Source organism: Dromiciops gliroides, chromosome 3, assembly GCF_019393635.1.
Source record: "Dromiciops gliroides isolate mDroGli1 chromosome 3, mDroGli1.pri, whole genome shotgun sequence".
Lineage (NCBI taxonomy): Eukaryota > Metazoa > Chordata > Mammalia > Microbiotheria > Microbiotheriidae > Dromiciops > Dromiciops gliroides.
Genome location: NC_057863.1, coordinates 614,535,510 through 614,553,670, shown reverse-complemented (window position 1 = coordinate 614,553,670; position 18,161 = coordinate 614,535,510). Strand labels below are relative to the sequence as shown.

The 18,161-nt window shown below is 48.1% G+C and overlaps 1 protein-coding gene across 1 annotated transcript; it reads left to right on the top strand.

Annotated features, from left to right (window-relative positions):
- The first annotated feature begins 6,503 nt into the window (after positions 1–6,503).
- HTR6 (5-hydroxytryptamine receptor 6) lies at positions 6,504–18,087 on the top strand. The gene is made up of 3 exons (XM_043998195.1): positions 6,504–7,234; positions 13,584–13,745; positions 15,662–18,087. Exons 1-3 carry the CDS (start codon positions 6,515–6,517, stop codon positions 16,085–16,087), a joined length of 1,308 nt encoding a protein of 435 aa, XP_043854130.1. The 5' UTR covers positions 6,504–6,514; the 3' UTR covers positions 16,088–18,087.
- The last annotated feature ends 74 nt before the right edge of the window (positions 18,088–18,161 follow it).

Here is an 18,161-nt window from a genome sequence, read left to right as displayed (position 1 = left end):
CACTTAACACTTACTAGCTGTGTGACCCTGGGCAAGTCACTTAACCCCAATTGCCTCACTGAAAAAAAAAGAAAGGGAAGAATCAAGGGTAGAGGATGAGGGGGCCCCCTGGTGGGACTTGTGGTAGTGCATGGGCCACTGGGATAAGCCTGAAGGGACCCATTTTACTGATAACAAGGATAACCAAAGTAAACAAATAATAGCCGGTCTTTACAGAGCGCTTTGAGGTTTTGTTGTTGTTTAGTCATTTCAGTCAAGTCTGACTCTGTGACCCCATTTGTTTTGTTTTGTTTTATTTGGCAAAGACACTGGATTGGTTCAACATTTCCTCCCCGGCTCATTTTATAGATGAGGAAACTAAGGCAAACAGGGTGAAGTGACTTGCCTAGGGTCACAGAGCTACTAAGTGTCTCTGAGACTGGATTTGAACTCAGGTCCTTGTGCTCTGTGGACTGCTCCACCTAGCTGTCCACTTTGAGTTTTGCCAAATGCTTTGCAAATATTATTTTATTTTTCCCTCATAACAGTTCTGAGAGACAGATGCTGTTATTGTCCTCATTCTACAGAAGAAACTGAGGCAAGCAGAAGGTCAATGACTTGCCTAGGGTAACACAACGAGTAAGTATCTGAGGTTGGATTTGAATTCAGCCCTTCCCGATTCTAGGTTCATCTCTGTATCCACTGCACTACACATATAGGGTCATTGAAAAGTGAAATGAGCTCCCCCATATCACAGAGCTAATTAATGTCTGAGCCATGGTTCCAACTCAGGCCATAGGATCTATATCCTTCTGGAGGTCAACGACAGGACCTCAGAGGCCCAGGAGATTGTGACTTGGCCAAGGACACACAGATTGGATTGGAGCCAGTAGTCTTAGCACTGTACCATGTCCAGTGTCCCTGCTCCAGGGCTGCTTCTACTTTACCACATGACCTTAGGCTGCCCCCTTGCTTTAATACCTGAAGGAGAACCAAACAGAGAAATGGGATTTCAGAGCTGTAGGAATCCTCTAGAGATTTTTCTTCTCCAGTGGATGAGGGGCAATGGTGGTCATCCTTGTTTCTCCTACTTGGGACAGGCTTAGGAACTGTGTTGCTAAACCAATCCTGTGGAAAGACTGATTGGTTGGAAGTCAGACAACTTAGGTTCAACATTTTAAAATCACATACTACTTGTATGGCCTTGGGCAAATACTTTGTCTCGCTAGACCTCAGTTTCTTCATCTATAAAATGAAAAGATTGGACCAGATGACCTCTAAGGTTCCTTCCCATACTGTATGATCTTATGAAGCAGATCTAGCCACCTATTTGTCTTCCATTAATTTTCCTTTTTTTTTTTTTTTTTACCATTCTCTACTCTGATCAGTTTCCTTATCTGTAAAAATGAGCTGAAGGAGGAAATGGTGCCAACCACTCCAACCTCTATGCCAAGAAAACCCCAAATGGGGTCCTAGAGAGTTGGACACCACTGAAAAATGAGGGAACAACAACACTCTAGTAAGGTCTCAAGGAGGAAAGAGCCAGCTGTTCCTGAGATAAAATGGAAACTTGCCGTGACTTTGGGAAAGCCACTCAAACTAAAAGCCTTAGTTTTTCCATCTACAAAATGGGATTTCCCCCTTCCCTTTCCCTGTTAAGCATATGTAGTGAATGACTGCTGTCTTTAAAACCTCTGGTCATACCAGGAAAAAAAACAACAACAAAATTCAACAGTAGTAAAAAAGAATCTATACTTTTGCTCCCAGACTATACAGGAAGAAACATACCTTGCTCCTCTTGGGTGTGGAATGTCATATATACTATAAGAAGGAGTCACTTTGTTAGTTGTATTTCGCTCAAAATTTCCTTTGTTACAAGGAAGAGTTCTGTGTGTGTGTGTGTGTGTGTGTGTGTGTGTGTTTGTGTGTATAAGTAAATTAATATGATGTTAAAATACTCAAATGGATCTGTGATCTCAACACTGTGGATGTCCCCTCCAATGACGAAAATTCCCACTCCCCCATTCCCATGTGTTTATGACCCTTGCTTATGTTCTCTCCTGTTTGCCAAAGAGAGCCCAAACAATAGAGAGGGCAGGGGATCTTAATCTCTTTTTTTTTTTCCCTTTTTTTAGTGAGGCAATTGGGGTTAAGTGACTTGCCCAAGGGCACACAGCTAGTAAGGGTTAAGTGTCTGAGGTCGGATTTGAACTCAGGTACTCCTGACTCCAGGGCCTGTGCTTTATCCACTGTGCCACCTAGCTGCCCTGATCTTAATCTCTTTTAATCAACATTGAGGGATATGGGTGCCATCCCTGCCTGCTCTTAAAAACAAAGGTTTGTTTTTGGTTTTGTTTTTTACTGTGGTCTGGGATAGGGGAAAAGGTCTGAGAATCCAAGGAGTTGTCATTGTCCCTGTTCCCACAAGGTGGCAGCACTGCTTTGGGAGAATCTCAGTCTCAGAAAGGGTCAGGAGGGGCTGAGTGCTTCTATCACACTAGGGGTGGGGGAGCCAGGCAGGTCTCTCTTCCCAGGGAATGCCAATTCAATCACTGTCACAGGTAGGTGGGAGGCTACTGTTTTCTAGGAATATTCTTTATTATTGGGAGACAGCAAAACTGAGTATTCTATCTCTTATGCTTCATGTGATTTAATTCTGCAACTCCTCAGTTACCTCATCAATAAAACCCCTTTTGGGGCAACTAGGTGGCAGAAGTGGAAAAAGCACTAGCCCTGGATTCAGGAATATCTGAGTTCAAATCTGGTCTCAGACACTTGAGACTTACTAGCTGTGTGACCCTGGGCAAGTCACTTAACCCTCATTGCCTCCCCCCCCCCCCAAGAAAAAGAAAACAAACCCTTTTTCAAGAACAGGAAGGAAGTGAGAACAGGAACAGCTGGGACAGCCACATGCAGGGGATGAACTGATTCATTATCCACTAAGTTAATGCTTTTTTAGTATGCTGCCACTGCATGGTCGTGGGGTAGGGGGAGGAATGAAGGCATGCAGGCATTATCCAGTCTCCCAAGTTTCCAAGCCTTTTTAACTTTGAGGGAATGTCATATTGAGGAAAGCCACAGAGACGTTTGGACAGCCATGGCCTCTCCATCCAGAGGTGCATGCTTCTCTAGCCAAACTCAGCAGAAACCTTCAGCCCCTGGAAGCAGAATTTAGAAGTGAGACCCCTTGTTTCTCCCTCCCCCCCCCCCCATTCTGACCACATCCAGAGCATTGTCTGGGAAAGCCCTTTTTTCACCACTTTTCTTCCCATTATTCCCTCCAACTGCTAGAAAGTGGGCAGCCAAGAAAGGACCTAATCACTAGGCAGCAATTCCTATTGCAGTCTGTTGTATCTTGCCTTAATGCCTATCTGTGTTTTATGCTGTTTAATAATGTGATTAACTGGGGCAGCTAGGTGGTGCAGTGGATAAAGCACCGGCCCTGGATTCAGGAGTACCTGAGTTCAAATCCAGCCTCAGACACTTAACCCTTACTAGCTGTGTGACCCTGGGCAAGTCACTTAACCCCAATTGCCTCACCAAAAAAAAAAAAATAATAATGCGATTAAAACATATCTTTAAATGTGATTTTTGGCCAGGCCTTAAGTGTGCAGTTTAGGATTGAGAAGGGAAGATAACTCAAAGGGAGAAGAGATTTCCTCCAATTAATCTGGAGAGTAAGGACAAACCAATTAAAGAAACTGCAATTTTAGTTATAGTCTCAAAAATATTCCAGACCACCTTTTATGAACCCAGAGAGAAAATTAAAAAGGAAACAAGCCTATAAGTGGAGAGGTGAAAGGGGTTGGTACATTGTATCCAGGTACTCCTATTGTGCCTGTCACCTACCCTCTCCTGTCCTGACCTATGACCCCTGCCACACATGGGGAATGCTACCCACCCAAGAGTTTTGAGCAAGAATAAATTGAAAAGGTCTTAGAAACCTCAGGTAAGAAGAGCAAATGCGATTGGGGGGCATTCTAGAGATGTCTCCAGAATTTTTTAGATGTGTCATAGAATATCAGAATTGGAAAGGACTTTTCTCCCCTTCCTATGGAATTGTGGGCCACTAAATTTGGAGTCAGGAGACAAGGGATTAAATCCTAACTCTTGGGCAAGGCATTTTCCTAAGCCTCAATTTCATCATCTACAAAATAAAATTTGCATTAGATGCCCTCCGAGGTAACTTTCAGCTCCAAATCTAAGTTCCTATCTACCTTAATCCACCTTATACTTGAGCATGATTCTCACACCACTTCCAACATTACCAGAAGGTGACCAATCTGAAGACCTCTAGTGATGACACATTACCCAAGTGGGGAAATGGATAGAACACCGAATCTGAAGTCAGGAAGACCTTAGGTCAAATCTAGCCTCAGACACTTATTAACTGTGTGACCCTGGACAAGTAATTTCACCTCTGCCTCAGTTTCTTTATCTGTTAAAATGAGGATAATAATACCTACCTGACAGGGTTGTTGAGAAAAAAAAAATGAGATAACTCATGGAGCTATCTAAATGCTATTTTTATTTATCTATTTAATTTATTATTGTTATTATTATTATTATTATTAACTTGACAAACAGCAACAAACATGAACTTTTTTTTGGAAAAACACAAGGAGACAATTATACAATGAACTTCCCAATCTCTATTATAAAGAGCTTGATCCATTCTCTTTGATAAGCCCTTGGGCAGGTCACTTCGTTGGTCCTCAGTTTACACATCTGTATTCCCTCCCAGCTAATAAGATCCCCAGATGTCCAGGCGGCCCATCCAACTTTTGGGCACCTCTCTTTGTTGGGAAGTTTTTCTTTACCAGGAACCTTACTCTAACTTTCTGCAATTTCCACCTATCGACCCTGGCTCTGCCCCCCGCAGTCAAGCAGAGGCACTGTATCCATGACAATCCTTAGGCTGCTCGAATGAATTTGGACACTTGGAAGGTCTCTTGAGATTCCTTTCTACTCCGACAAGCTACTGCAATAGGAAATGAGGTCCAATATGATGATAAACTCTTGGTCCCGCAGAGGACGCTCCAGGCATCCCTCCCCGGGCTCGGGATCTTCTCTCTTCCCCCGCCTCTGGGGTCCCCCGTGGCGCCGCCTCCACCAGGGGAGGGAGCTTTGACAGCTCTCACAGGGCATCGGCTTTCCTAGCTGTTTCCACTCTGGCCAGCGCTAGTTCTACCGCTCCAGCTCCTTCCCGCACTCGGGTAGGGGGTTGGGGGTGGGGAGAGGCACCTGTGCCTGGCTCCTGCGCTTGCAGTCCTCAGCTATCCAGGATCCAAGCTCTTCTCCTATAGGCCGGGGAGCGAGGAGCAGGGAGCGGGGAGCCGGGAGGCAGCTCCAGGTCCTCCCTCTCCCCCCCCACCATCCACGCCCCTCACCCCCACCCCCGCCCTCGGTGGCAGCAGCGCCTGTTGCAGTGGCCTGGAGCTCAGCCCAGGTAGGGGCCGGCAGCGGAGAGGAACGCGCGCGGGAGGGGACGGGGTAGGATGTGGGACCGAGGCTCGGAAAACCCTCTCCGGCCACTAGGATTGGGGCGCCCAGCCACCGACCAGCTCTAACGGGCTGTGCTCCTGACTCCTCCTCCCTGCAGCCCCACTGCGGGCTGCCCGGCCCCCCTAGCCCAGCAGACCGAGCAGCTGTCTTGGGCTTCTGGTCTCGGTCTCTAGAGATGCCACCTTAGCCCCTGCGCTCCTCAGGCCACACCCCTTCATCCCCCGGGGTGGCATCCCCTGAATGCGGGTGCCGGGCTGAGAGGGTAGGGGCCTCACGGCTTTCTCCAGCCTGGTCCCTCCGGACCTGCGCGCTCCTGCCTCCCCCTTCCGTCCTTTCCTCCCACGTTCCACCTGGGTCTCACCTTCCCGACCCTCGCCCGTCACGGCGTTCCCCCTCCCCCGGCCGCACCGCGCTGAGCGATCCCCTTCGGTGCTGTCGCGGCTCCGCATGCCCCTATGTACTCCTCCCTGGCAAGCTCCCAGCCCGGCTCCTGGTGTCGGCTCTTCTAGTGCCTTTTCTCGGCGCGCCGCGCGCCCCCCCCCCTCAAGTCCATCCCACAGCCCACATTGCACCTCTTTATCACCTTCATCCTTCTCCACCTGGTGCGCTCCCTGTCACTGCCATCTCTTGTCCCTTGTCGCTCCTCATCTGTAAAATGGGCGACCGATCCCGATAGAAAGCCGACTTCGCCAGGAGCAGGCCCCTTGCTCGCTCGGACTCTGGGATGCGCCTTCCTCTCTCTCCCGTCCACGTCGCACCTCATTAGCGCTTCCCTTTGGGTCTACTACCTCTGGGCCTCGAACTGCCCTAGGCCCTCAGAGTCCTCCCGTTACGCGCTGTGTCCCCCCCCCCCCGCCGCAGCCCGCGTTACGGCTGCCATCTCTTCCTCGCCCTCTTTTCTGCCCGCGGGAGCCCCCGACATCGCCACCTTCTACCCTGTTTGCCCTCTCGTCCCTTCTGCTCCTACCGCCCTCACCCCGACTCGGTGCCTTCGTCCGGCCAGGGCCAGTCATCGCTGCCGCCCCCACCCATGGCCCTGCACTTGGGTCTGGCCAACAGCAGCAGCCCGAGCTGGGGGACTCCCGAGGGCAGCGGATGGGTGGCCGCCGTCCTGTGTGTCATCATCGCCTTGACCGCTGCGGGCAACTCGCTGCTCATTCTGCTCATTTGCACACAACCGGCTCTGCGCAGCACTTCCAACTACTTCCTCGTGTCGCTTTTCACGTCGGACCTGCTGGTGGGGCTGGTGGTCATGCCGCCCGCCATGCTCAACGAGTTGTACGGCCGCTGGATGCTGGCACGCAGCCTCTGCTTGCTCTGGGTGGCCTTCGACGTCATGTGCTGCAGCGCCTCTATCCTTAACCTGTGTCTCATCAGCCTGGACCGCTACCTGCTCATCCTGTCTCCTCTACGGTACAAGGGACGCATGACCCCGTGCCGGGCCCTGGCCCTCATCCTGGCCGCCTGGAGCCTGGCCGCCCTGGCTTCCTTCCTGCCCACGCACATGGGCTGGCACCAGCAGGGCCGCCTGACGCCTCACAACGCCACTGCCGAGGCCTCCTGGGCTGACCTGGCCCCTGGGGGGCAGTGCCGCCTGCTGGCCAGCCTGCCCTTCGTTCTGGTGGCTTCAGGGCTCACCTTCTTCCTACCTTCTGTGGCCATCTCCTTCACTTACTGTCGGATCCTGGTGACAGCCCGCAAGCAGGCAGTGCAAGTGGCCTCCCTTGCCACCAACATGGAGGCCCTGCAGGTAACTGAGAATGCTGGGTAATGGGCCGTCCTCCCCCACCTTCATTCTTTCCTCTCCATCTCTCGAAGTCACGGGTCCGGAGAATCATAAAATCTTAGGGGCTCTGTGTATGTCTCTTTATTTACAGATCCAGTGTTGCAATTGGAAGAGACCTTAAAAATAACACCTCGAATTTATTACAATGCTTTAAGATTTGCAAAGGTGCTTTCTCTATGACCCTGTGAAGCCAACAGTCAGTCCAGGTGTTACCATCTTTATCTCACAAATGAGGAAACCCTTCATTTTACAGATGAAGCCTCTGAGAGGTGAAGGCAGTACTCAGGATTTTTAACTCAGGGCAGAATCAATCATACTTTCCATTAGAGATTAGACTACACAGCCTTTCAAGGGGAGGATTTCACATAGACTCCTTTCCAAGCCAGAAGGGTGTCTGTTCTAAATTCCTCCATTGTGCTTAATTTCTTTCTTCCCCTGCTTTGTTTTGTTCTTTTTTTTTTTCAGGGCAATGAGAGTTAAGTGACTTGCTCAGGGTCACACAGCTAGTAGGTGTCAAATGGCTGAGGTCAGATTTGAACTCAGGTCCTCCAGAATCCAGGGCTGGTGTTTTATCCACTGCACCACCCAGCTGCCCCTATTGTGCTTAATTTCAAAGAAATTTTAGAGACCCAGTTACAATCTCTGTTTCTTAGGCCACAAGCTTCTGCTCTCTAATTACTTTTGCTGGCATTGGTGGTGCGAGTAGAATCAGCGTCTGGGTTAGCTATACTCAAACATAGTCTCCTGATTATCCATCAAAGCGTTAAATTGTCTTTCTTTTTAGGTGGGAGGATCAGTCTTACTAAGGTCAGATTCCTGAATTCTAGAAAGGGAGGGGTTTAAAGGGTTGTTGAGTATGTGGATAGAATCCTGAGTTTTTACTGTCTCAGTTTCCTCATCTGTAAAAGAGACACTACTTGCACTGCCTATGCCATAGGGTTTTGGGGGAAAATATTTTGATTTTCCTTTTTTTTCCCTCAGGGCATTGGGGGTTAAGTGACTTGCCCAGGGTCACACAGATAGTAAGTGTCTGAGTCTGGGTTTGAACTGAGGTCCTCCTGAATCCAAGGCTGGGGCCTTATCCACTGTGCCACCTAACTGCCCTGGGAAAATATTTTGTAAACTGAAAAACACAATAGAAATATGAAATTGCACCCTTGCTTCAAACTCCAAGGTAGGCTCCATCCTCCATACCAGAGGTGTCGAATCCAGCCAGAAGGCTGTATGTGGACCACAGTGCCTATGAATGGGTCCAAACCAGATTAAAATGGAATTGGGAAACATCTAGCAAAGTAAATAAAAATACCATCCAACGAAGATGCTGTGGTTTTCTAGGTCAATATGTGGGCTGCAGTGATCCTTGTGTATGGTTTAGGGGCTAATTGTCTTTTTTTTTTTTTTTTTAGTGAGGCAATTGGGGTTAAGTGACTTGCCCAGGGTCACACAGCTAGTAAGTGTCAAGTGTCTGAGGCCAGATTTGAACTCAGGTCCTCCTGAATCCAGGGCCAGTGCTCTATCCACTTCACCACCTAGCTGCCCCACTAATTGTCTTTTAATGTCACTGCACTACACCCCACTGCCTCAGCAGGCATTTAATAAATACTTGTTGAACTGAATTGATTTGTAATGAGATTATGAGCAGCAGAAAGACCCATCTAGATTTCCTATGGCAAAATGGATGGTGTGCTCTTTAAGCTAGACTTAGGAAGACTGATGTGGGTTGGAATACCATCAATGACACTTATTAGTTCCATGGCCCTTGGTGAGTCACAATCTGTGAGTCTCAGTTTCCTTATCTGTCAGTGAAGGAGAGTAACATTTGTGGTACCTCCCTAATAGGAATCTTACCAAGCTGTCCTGGTGGTTCATTTTAACTGGAGATAACTTGTACTGGAAGGGGGGAGTACATAAGGGAATTTGTCTCTGTTACAATCCATTTTTTTTTTGGTGAGGCAATTGGGGTTAAGTGACTTGCCCAGGGTCACACAGCTAGTAAGTGTCAAGTGTCTGAGGCCGGATTTGAACTCAGGTACTCCTGACTCCAGGACTGGTGCTCTATCCACTGCACCACCTAGCTGCCTCCTACTACAATCCATTTCACCTTAAGGAAGAATATTTTGGACTGTGAGGCACCAACTTTCTTCTGAGACAGGGTCCTTGGATTGAACTGGACCTGATGGGATTGGATTGGCCTGGATTGGATTGGACAGAATAGCATTGGTTTGGATTAGACTGGACTGAAATAGACTGGATTGGGTTAGATTGGACAGGGTAGGATAGGATAGGATACTATTGGCTTAGATAGGACTGGTTTGGCCTGGACTCAATTGAATTTATAGAATGGCTGGATGTTAGGAATAATGCAGAGGAGACTCTTGGTCAGGTATATGTTTTCACTAAAGTTGCTGCCAACTTTGAGATTGTGGATCTTTGGGGGGGGGTTCCTCTGGCCCTATCAGGGAGTGAAGACACGTTCTTTCCAGCTCTGACATTCTGTGTTCTAAGCTCCCTCCTAGATCTTGTAACGATTGCAGTGATGCTACCTGCTGGAGAGTTACTGTAGGAAAGCTCCGCCATGAGGAGAAGGCATCTGAGGGCAAGGCATGTGGTCAGTTCCTTGGTGTCAGGAAGTGACATTTGCTCATGGGTACTGTCTAGCAAAGCTGCCAGCCAATCAACTTGAGGAGCCTCCCATTTCTGGGAGGAGGACACGAAGTAGAAAGCAGATGCTGGCAGATGAGGTCTTCCTCTTTTGGGTTCGAGACATCAGCTTGGTGGCAGGACTTCACATGGGAGGTTAGGAAGGCTAGGATTTCCATGCTATAAGAAATCTGTTCTCAATCTTTCTCTCTCTTTACTATCTTATATCTTTTAATAAACCCTTAAAAGCCTAAACTCTTGGTGAATTTATCAGAGATTTTAGCCAGTTTCCCCCCAAAACTGGGGGGCGGACAGATTAGAATCCACATTTAGATTTTCTTTTTTATTCTTTTTTCTTTTTTTTTTGTGGGGCAATTGGGGTTAAGTGACTTGCCCGAGGTCACACAGCCAGTGAGTGTCAAGTGTCTGAGGCCGGATTTGAACTCAGGTCCTCCTGAATCTAGGGCCAGTGCTTTATCCACTGTGCCACCTAGCTGCCCCCAAAGAGCTGTCCTTCCAGCTTTATTTTTTTTTGTAGGGCAATGAGGGTTAAGTGACTTGCCCAGGGTCACACAGCTAGTTAAGTGTCAAGTATCTGAGGCCGGATTTGAACTCAGGGAGTCCTGAATCCACGGCCGGTGCTTTATCCACTGCGCCACCTAGCCACCACCACATTTAGATTTTTAAACAATACAATCTGACATTCTAGGTTCTAAAGGCCCTCCTAGCTCTAACATTGTATGTTGTAAGCTCCCTCCCAGTACTGACATTCTAGGTTCTAAAGGCCCATTTCGCTCTGATATTCTGTGTTCTAAGGGCCCTCCCAGCTCTAATATTCTTTGTTTTTAACCTCTCTGGTGCTTCACTGTCTTCATCTATAAAATGTGGGTCTAGATCTATGATCATTTGTTCTAGGATTCCCAGCAGCTGTAGGTGTATAAAATTGTGCAGAGGAAATTTCAGTACCACGGACAGAACCCTTCTCTCTGGAAGGCTCCTAGGGCTATGGTGGTCCTAGGGGTAGAGGGAGAGAAAAACAAAAAGGGTAGGAAGACCATTTTGGGAAGTAGTGCCAAGGACTCCTGGAAGTTGATGGATCGGGACATGATAATTAGCTATGGAGTCAAATGGGAAGAGTTTGAATCCTAGGCTCGGCTTCTTGTTATTTCTTGGGTAAGTCACCTAATTTGAGGAGCCTCAGTTTCTTCATGTGTAAATGAGGAAATTGAAACAGATTATACCCAAAAAGTCTCTCAATTCTGACAGTCTATGTTCTAAAGAACATTCCAATTCTGTCTTTACTTAGTATAAGGTCGTTTCTAGCTCTGACATTCTATATTATATGATTCTGTATCATATTAAGTGTTGAGGCACCTGTGGGGCCCTGGGATGAGAAGGGGTCTAATGGCTTCTCTTCTACTGTCCGCACACAGAACCACGTCTTCTCCCAGCTTCTAGAAGAGGCCTGGGCACATATGCCCCTTCGCATGTTCTCCCAGTTGTCTGTGGCCTCTTCCTGATGCTCTCATTTCTGATTGATTGGATTGGACTGGCTTGACCTGGACTGGATTGGACTAGACTGGACAGGATAGGATAGCTTTGAATTGGACTGGACTGGACTGGGCTGTACAAGATAGAATTGCACTGGATTCATGGAAAGGCTCTGAGTCAGGAATAATGCAGAGAAGACCCTCTTCCCCTCTGTGGCTCAGATTGCTGGGAAGCTTGGTAAGACACCAAAACCTAGGGACCTTCCTGCTCAGCTGGCCTGGAATTCTTTCCCAGCATACACATTGCCCATAAACATACATAATGCAACATACAAGTTGGAAGTAATTTACAGAGCAATAGCTCATCCTTATAGATTATACTCATACTTATACAAAGTCCCCTACAAGACTGTTTTGATACAGAGCCAAGACTTGGGTTTGAGTCCTGCCTCTGATAAAGAGTAGTTCTGTGATTCTGGGAAAGATGACTTCAATGTTCTTAAGTACGTGATGAAGGAATTAAAATGGATGCTTTTTTTGTGTGGGGGGCAATGGGGGTTAAGTGACTTGTCCAGGGTCACACAGCTAGTAAGTGTCAAGTGTCTGAGGCCGGATTTGAACTCAGGTCCTCCTGAATCTAGGGCCAGTGCTTTATCCACTGCACCACCTAGCCACCCAAAATGGATGCTTTTTAAGGTCCAGTCTCTGCTCTGGAGTACACTTCTGTTTTCTCTTCGGTACAATGAAAGAGTTGGCATATTGGGTTCACTTTTGGGCACCACAAATTTAGAAGGATATTAATAAACTAGAAAGTGTCTTTGTCATACAAGCATTAGTTGGAGGAACTGGGGCTGATTTGCTTGGAGAAGGCTGTAGGGGGGGGGGAAGGGGTATTGTGATATCTAGCTTCAAATTTTTTTTTAAAAAGCTTGTGTAAAAGGGATTATGTGTTCTGCCTGACCTCAGAATAAGAAAGAATGGGAAGAAATGTCAGCAAAACAGAATTAATTCTATGTAAGGAAATCTTCAAAATGATTTAGAGTATCTAAAAGTAGAATGGGGCATCTAGATGGTGCAGTGGAGTGGGAATCAGGAAGCCTCCATGAGTTCGAATCTGGCTTCAGACACTGACTAGCTGTGTGACCCTGGGCAAGTCACTTAACCCTGTTTGCCTCAATTTCCTCATCTGTAAAATGTAATAGAGAGGGAAATGGCAAATCACTCCAATATTTTTGCTGAGAAAACCCCAGATGGAGTCACAGAAGAGCCAGATATGATTGAAGAGACAACAACAAACAAAAGTATAATGGATTGTCTTGGGAGGTAGTGTGTTTCCTCTCACTAGAGGTCTTCAAGGGAAGTATCAGAGACTAATTGTTGGGCAAAGGCATGTAGTTGGACTAGAGGGAAAGGGAAAAGAGAGGAATAAAGCATTTATTAAGTGCCTACTATGTGTTAGGCACTGTGCTAAGCAGAGATCAGTATATTATCCCATTTGATCTTCAAACCAACTCTGGGAGGAAGGTCCTATTATTTATATTGATTTTACAGGTAAGGAAACTGAGACGGACAAGTTAAGTGACTTGTCTAGGTCAAACAGCTAATAAGTGCTCAAGGTCAAATTTGAACTCAGGTCTTCGTGACTCCAGGCCCAGTGCTATCCACTGTGCTGCATGAATGAATGTAAGAGAAAAATTGGAACTATATCCCCGTTTTGTGTTTCCTAGGGACACATCTCAAGCACACCGATAAATCCCATGACAGCAAATACAATGAAAGTTTTTATAGATCAGAAAGATTTCCAAGCTTCTTATTTCAGAGCCATAATCTTTAGTGAAATAAGGTTTGACCCAAATGAATTGAAGGATACTTTGGAGGGGCCTTGACTCGTGCTTCAGACATGAAAATGAAGCTTTCATTTGTTGTCTATGTGGTCTGAATTCAACTTGTGTTTCTGCCCTCAGTGGTAGGGCTGAGATGCACCAAGCCATCCGCAGCTACAATGTTCTGCTCATGAGCAAGATCATTTCTGGGATTACTGGTTGGAGTCAAGGTTAGTCTGCAGAGGAGGTTAGGAGTTAGTCTGGAGTCAGGCTTGGAGAAGTCATCCTGGGGATGGTGAAGGGTCAGCCTGTGGCTACCGTGCCCCACCCCCACGATCCTCAAAGACGTGTCTCTCGCAGGTGCCAAGGACTTCAAATCTAACAGCATCAGCCTCAAGTGAGAACAGACGGTTCGCTGCCAAGCACAGCAGAAAGGCCCTGAAGGCCAGCTTGACCCTGGGCATTCTTCTGGGCATGTTCTTTGTGGCATGGCTACCCTTCTTTGTAGCCAATGTGATCCAGGTAAGGCTTGAGCATTCCCCAGGGTAGGGTTTGGGGAGGAAAATGCCATGGCTGTTTAGAACTTCAGACATGAAACAAACCCCTTGGGCTTCCTTCCTGGACAAAAATCCTGAATATTGGAGAGGGTGGGTGGGTGGAGGGGCAATGTACGAACAGACCTGGGTTCCCTGCTGAGCAAATGTCCAGAAAAGACATTGTAGGTGCACAAGTTCAAGTCAGACACCAGCTATAACTTCCCAAGAGGAAGTACTTTGCCCTGGTCAGACCACATCTGGAGTCTGATGCTCACTTCTGGGCCCAGGAAGCTATAGCATGTCGGGAGGAGGCTGTCCAGGTTGGTGAAGGTTCTGGGGAACGTGCTAGATGAGGACGGGTTGAAGGGACAGGCAGAATATGAGAGCTGGGGAGGAGAGGGGCGTGACCACTGCTTCTAAGAATTCGAAGAACTGCCCTGTGGAAGAAGGATTAGGTGGAAGTTACAGAGGCAGAGGTAGGCTCAGGGTGAGGAAAACCTTCCCAGCAACTGGAGCTGTCCAAGAGCCCAATGCGATGTCTTGGGGAGGTGGTGACCTCTTCTCTTCAATGGGGTGTTTCCAGTGAAAGATGGATGCCCACTTATTAGAGATGTTAGAGAAATTTCTGGACCAGCTGCTCTCTGATCTAGCTCTGACATGCTTTGACTCTAGGGGACATTCTCTAACCTTAAAGAACCAGGAGAGAAAATTAAGGGACTCTCTTTCTACCAGGCCTTCAGTTAATGAGAGTCCTCTAGGGCTCAGGGGAAAGAGAGGCCTTCCTGTAAGTAGGGGGATGACCTCAGGCTCACTGTGGGGTAGTGGGGCCTAAAGTTAGCCTTGTTGATGACTGACTTCGTGAACCATTCTCAGTGGGAATTTGGTAGCTGGATTGAGCGTGATGAGCTTTCTCCAAACTCCAATTTGTTACCTGTCACTAGGTGGTCACTCTGGGGCGAATGAGCTGAGCTTTTGTGTATAGGGTTATTCCTAAACTCTAATAGCCACTTGTCCTTGGTGTTTAGTTTTTTTTTTTATTCCTGCTACTCTTCCATTGTCAAACTCAGCTGTTTGATCATTCGCCTGGCCTTTTCTGGGGAGGCGTTATCCCTGGACCCAGATTCTGGAGCCATGCAACAGGGAATGAGGAGAAGAAATGCATCTGATAGTCCTGTCAAAGGAAGAGGCCTGGCCATGTGCTGGAAAGAATGACAGATTTGTAGTCAAAATATCTAGCTTTATTAGATTCATATAGTGTTAGATCTGTGAGGGACCTTGGAATATGGAAGGTCTGAGCTGGAAGAGACCTTAGAACATAGCATGTTGGAGCTGGGAGGGGCCTTAGAACATAGTATGTAAGAGTTGGGAGGAATCTTAGAACAGAGAATGTCAGAATTGGGAGGGGCCTTAGAACATAGGATGTAAGAGTTGGGAGGAATCTTAGAACAGAGAATGTCAGACCTAGGAGAGGTCTTAGAACACAGAAGGTCAGAGCTGGAAGGGGCCTTAGAACATAGGATGTAAGAGTTGGGAGAGTCCTTAGAACAGAGAATGTCAGATCTAGGAGAGGTACTAGAATCCAGAATATCAGAGCCAGGAAGAGCCGTAGAACATAGCTGGGAGGGATTTTACAATGTCCCAGGTGACAGGTCCCTTAGCATCTGGTCCAAGCCCTTTCATTTGGTAGATCGGGAAATCGGATGCTTGCTGATGGGCCGATGACACTTTGTCTTAGAGCTTCAGTTTCCTTATCTGTAGAATGAACATAACTGGGGCAGGGCTCCCTAGAGGATCTCTTGAGACAATGTAAGTCCAGTGTTTTGCAGAGTACAATTGGCTGCTGCGGTTGGTCAGTCACTCACCCAAGGCCGTGTGTGTGCCTTGTCCCCTTGTCCCCTGCAGACCGTGTGTGACTGCATTCCCCAAGTCTTCTTCGATGTCCTCACCTGGCTAGGCTACTGCAACAGCACCATGAACCCTATCATCTACCCGCTCTTTATGAGGGATTTCAAGAGGGCCATGGCCAAGTTTGTGCCCTGTGCCCGCTGGGCCTGGGATCGAAGGACCAGCCTCATCTCGCTCTCCTGGCGCAATTCCCACAGCGGGGCCCCCCAGTTCATCCCCCCGGTGGGCTTCTCCTTGCAGCACAGGATGACCCTCCCTGGAGAGGTAGACTCGGGCACCTCGACCCTGCAGGTCACTGATCAGCCCCGGGAGACCCTGCCTGGCCACTCCCCACCCACAGGCACTGATGCCGTCAGCCTCTTTGATACGGACCCTGTGGAACCTGAGCTGAAGCTGTATCCCCTCAATGCCCCCATGGACTGAACCCCCAAGTCGACACCCACTGGGCCTTGCTCTAAGGGGGGACCTGGCCTGGGGGCTGAGTTGGTCAGGGAAGCAAGATCCCCCATTCACCAGCCCTTGCCCACAGCAAGGAGGCTGCTGCCTCCTCCCATCTCATTTGCGTGCTTTTCCCAGTGGTGGAGAAACAGCTCACGGAGGCAGCCTGCTCTGCCCCAGACGTGTCTGTGAGGGGCCTCGCCAGAGAACAGGTTTTCTCCGGGTGAAGTTGTTGAGTATAATCTGTGCTGGAGGGTGGTATGGATCGGGAAGTGGGGGTGGGACCTCAGGGAACCTTGGGGCTGAGGAGGAGCCACTAGTGTCTGTCCTCTGAGGCCGTGTGCCCAAGTGGTAAGGGCAGACAAGCCCTGTCCCTGGGAGCTCTTAGTCTTGGGGGGGGGAGGAAGAGACTTAACTCGGGATGGGAGAGGGGAACCAGTCGTTCCTGACCCAGTTGGACGGGGGAGTCCCCAGTCTAGGAGGAGACAACACAAAGCAGAGCAAGGCTGGCACCTCAATGTTCTCCACCTCTGTACTTGGTTCAGGAGCAATGAGGCCCCAACAGAGGGGATCTGGCTACTGGAAGCCAAGGGGGAGGTGCTTAGGCTGCTGAGTTCCACAGCAAGGAGACCAAGGTCAGTTCTGAAGGGCCAGCAGAGTTTTGGGTGCTATATATGTGTGCGCATGTATGCGCATGTGTGCTTGAGATCAGTGGGCTTCATCTGGATCAAGTATTAATGAGGGAAGAGTTTTTGGAAGTGGGTCTTCAGCATACTTGGCAAGGAGAGGACAGCATGGGGTGTTGTCTAGAGTACAAGACCAGGAGTCAGAAGACCTGGGTTCAGATCCTGGTTCCTGCTACTTCTTCACTGCATGAAGACACTTTTCTCTGAGCCTCAGTTGTTTCATCTGTAAAATGGCTATAATCATTACTGGCTCTCCCTACCTCACAGGCCTGTGTTGTGTGGACTGTGCTTTGCCAACTACAAAGAGCCGGATAAGGTGAGCCAACATTGCTACTGTACCATTTCTTGTAGGTGTGAGGTCAGGCTGGAGGTTGGGGTGGACTGGGTGTGGGCTTGTATGAAAGTGAGGAACAGGGAGGAAAAGGCAACAAGGGCCTATAGGGGAAGCCCTGGCCTCGCCCTGTAGTAAGCCCTGCTATGTTGCTCATTATTTGTGCCGCTTAGGACAAGTTAGCAGAACCCGAGGGATCTCACATCTGTGAAAAGCAGGCCCACTGTCATGTAGTCTTCTGTGTTCTAAATTCCCTTCCAGCTCCAACATCCTATGTTCGAAAGTCTCTCCTAGCCCTCACATTCTGTGCTTTAAACTGCCTCCTAGTTCTGACATTCCATGTTCTAAGGCTCCTTCAAGTTCTCACATTCTGTGTCTTAAAATGCTTCCCACCTCTGACATCTAAGGTTCTAAGCTCCCTTCTACCTCTGACATTCTTTGCTCTAAGCCCCCTCTCAGCTCTGAAATTCTATGTTCTAAGTTCTCACCCTGTTCTGATATTCAATGTTCTTAGGGCCCTTCCAGCTCTGACATTCTATGCTCTAAGCCCCATCTCAGCTCTGAAGTTCTGTGTTCTAAGTTCTCACCCAGTTCTGATAGTCTATGTTCTTAGGGACCCTTCCAATCTGACATTCTATGCTCTAAGCCCCCTCTCAGCTCTGAAGTTCTGTGTTCTAAGTTCTCACCCAGTTTTGATATTCTATGTTTTAAGTCCCTTTTCTCAGTTCTGAAATTATATATTCTAAGTTCTTACCCAACTCTGACATTCTGTGTTCTAAGGGCCCTCCCAGCTCTGACATCCTATGCTCTAAACCCCATCTCAGCTCTAAAGTTCTGTGTTCTATGTTTCCACCCAGTTCTGATACCCTGTGTTCTAAAGCCTCTCCCAGCTCTGACATTTGGTTCAAAGCATCCTCCCATGTCTGATATCCTATGCTCTAAGGCACCATCAGTCATAAGTACCAATAACCTGTGGAGGTAGATAATTAAAGTTCACAGACCAGGGGACAGCTAGATGGCATAGTGGATAAAGCACTGGCCC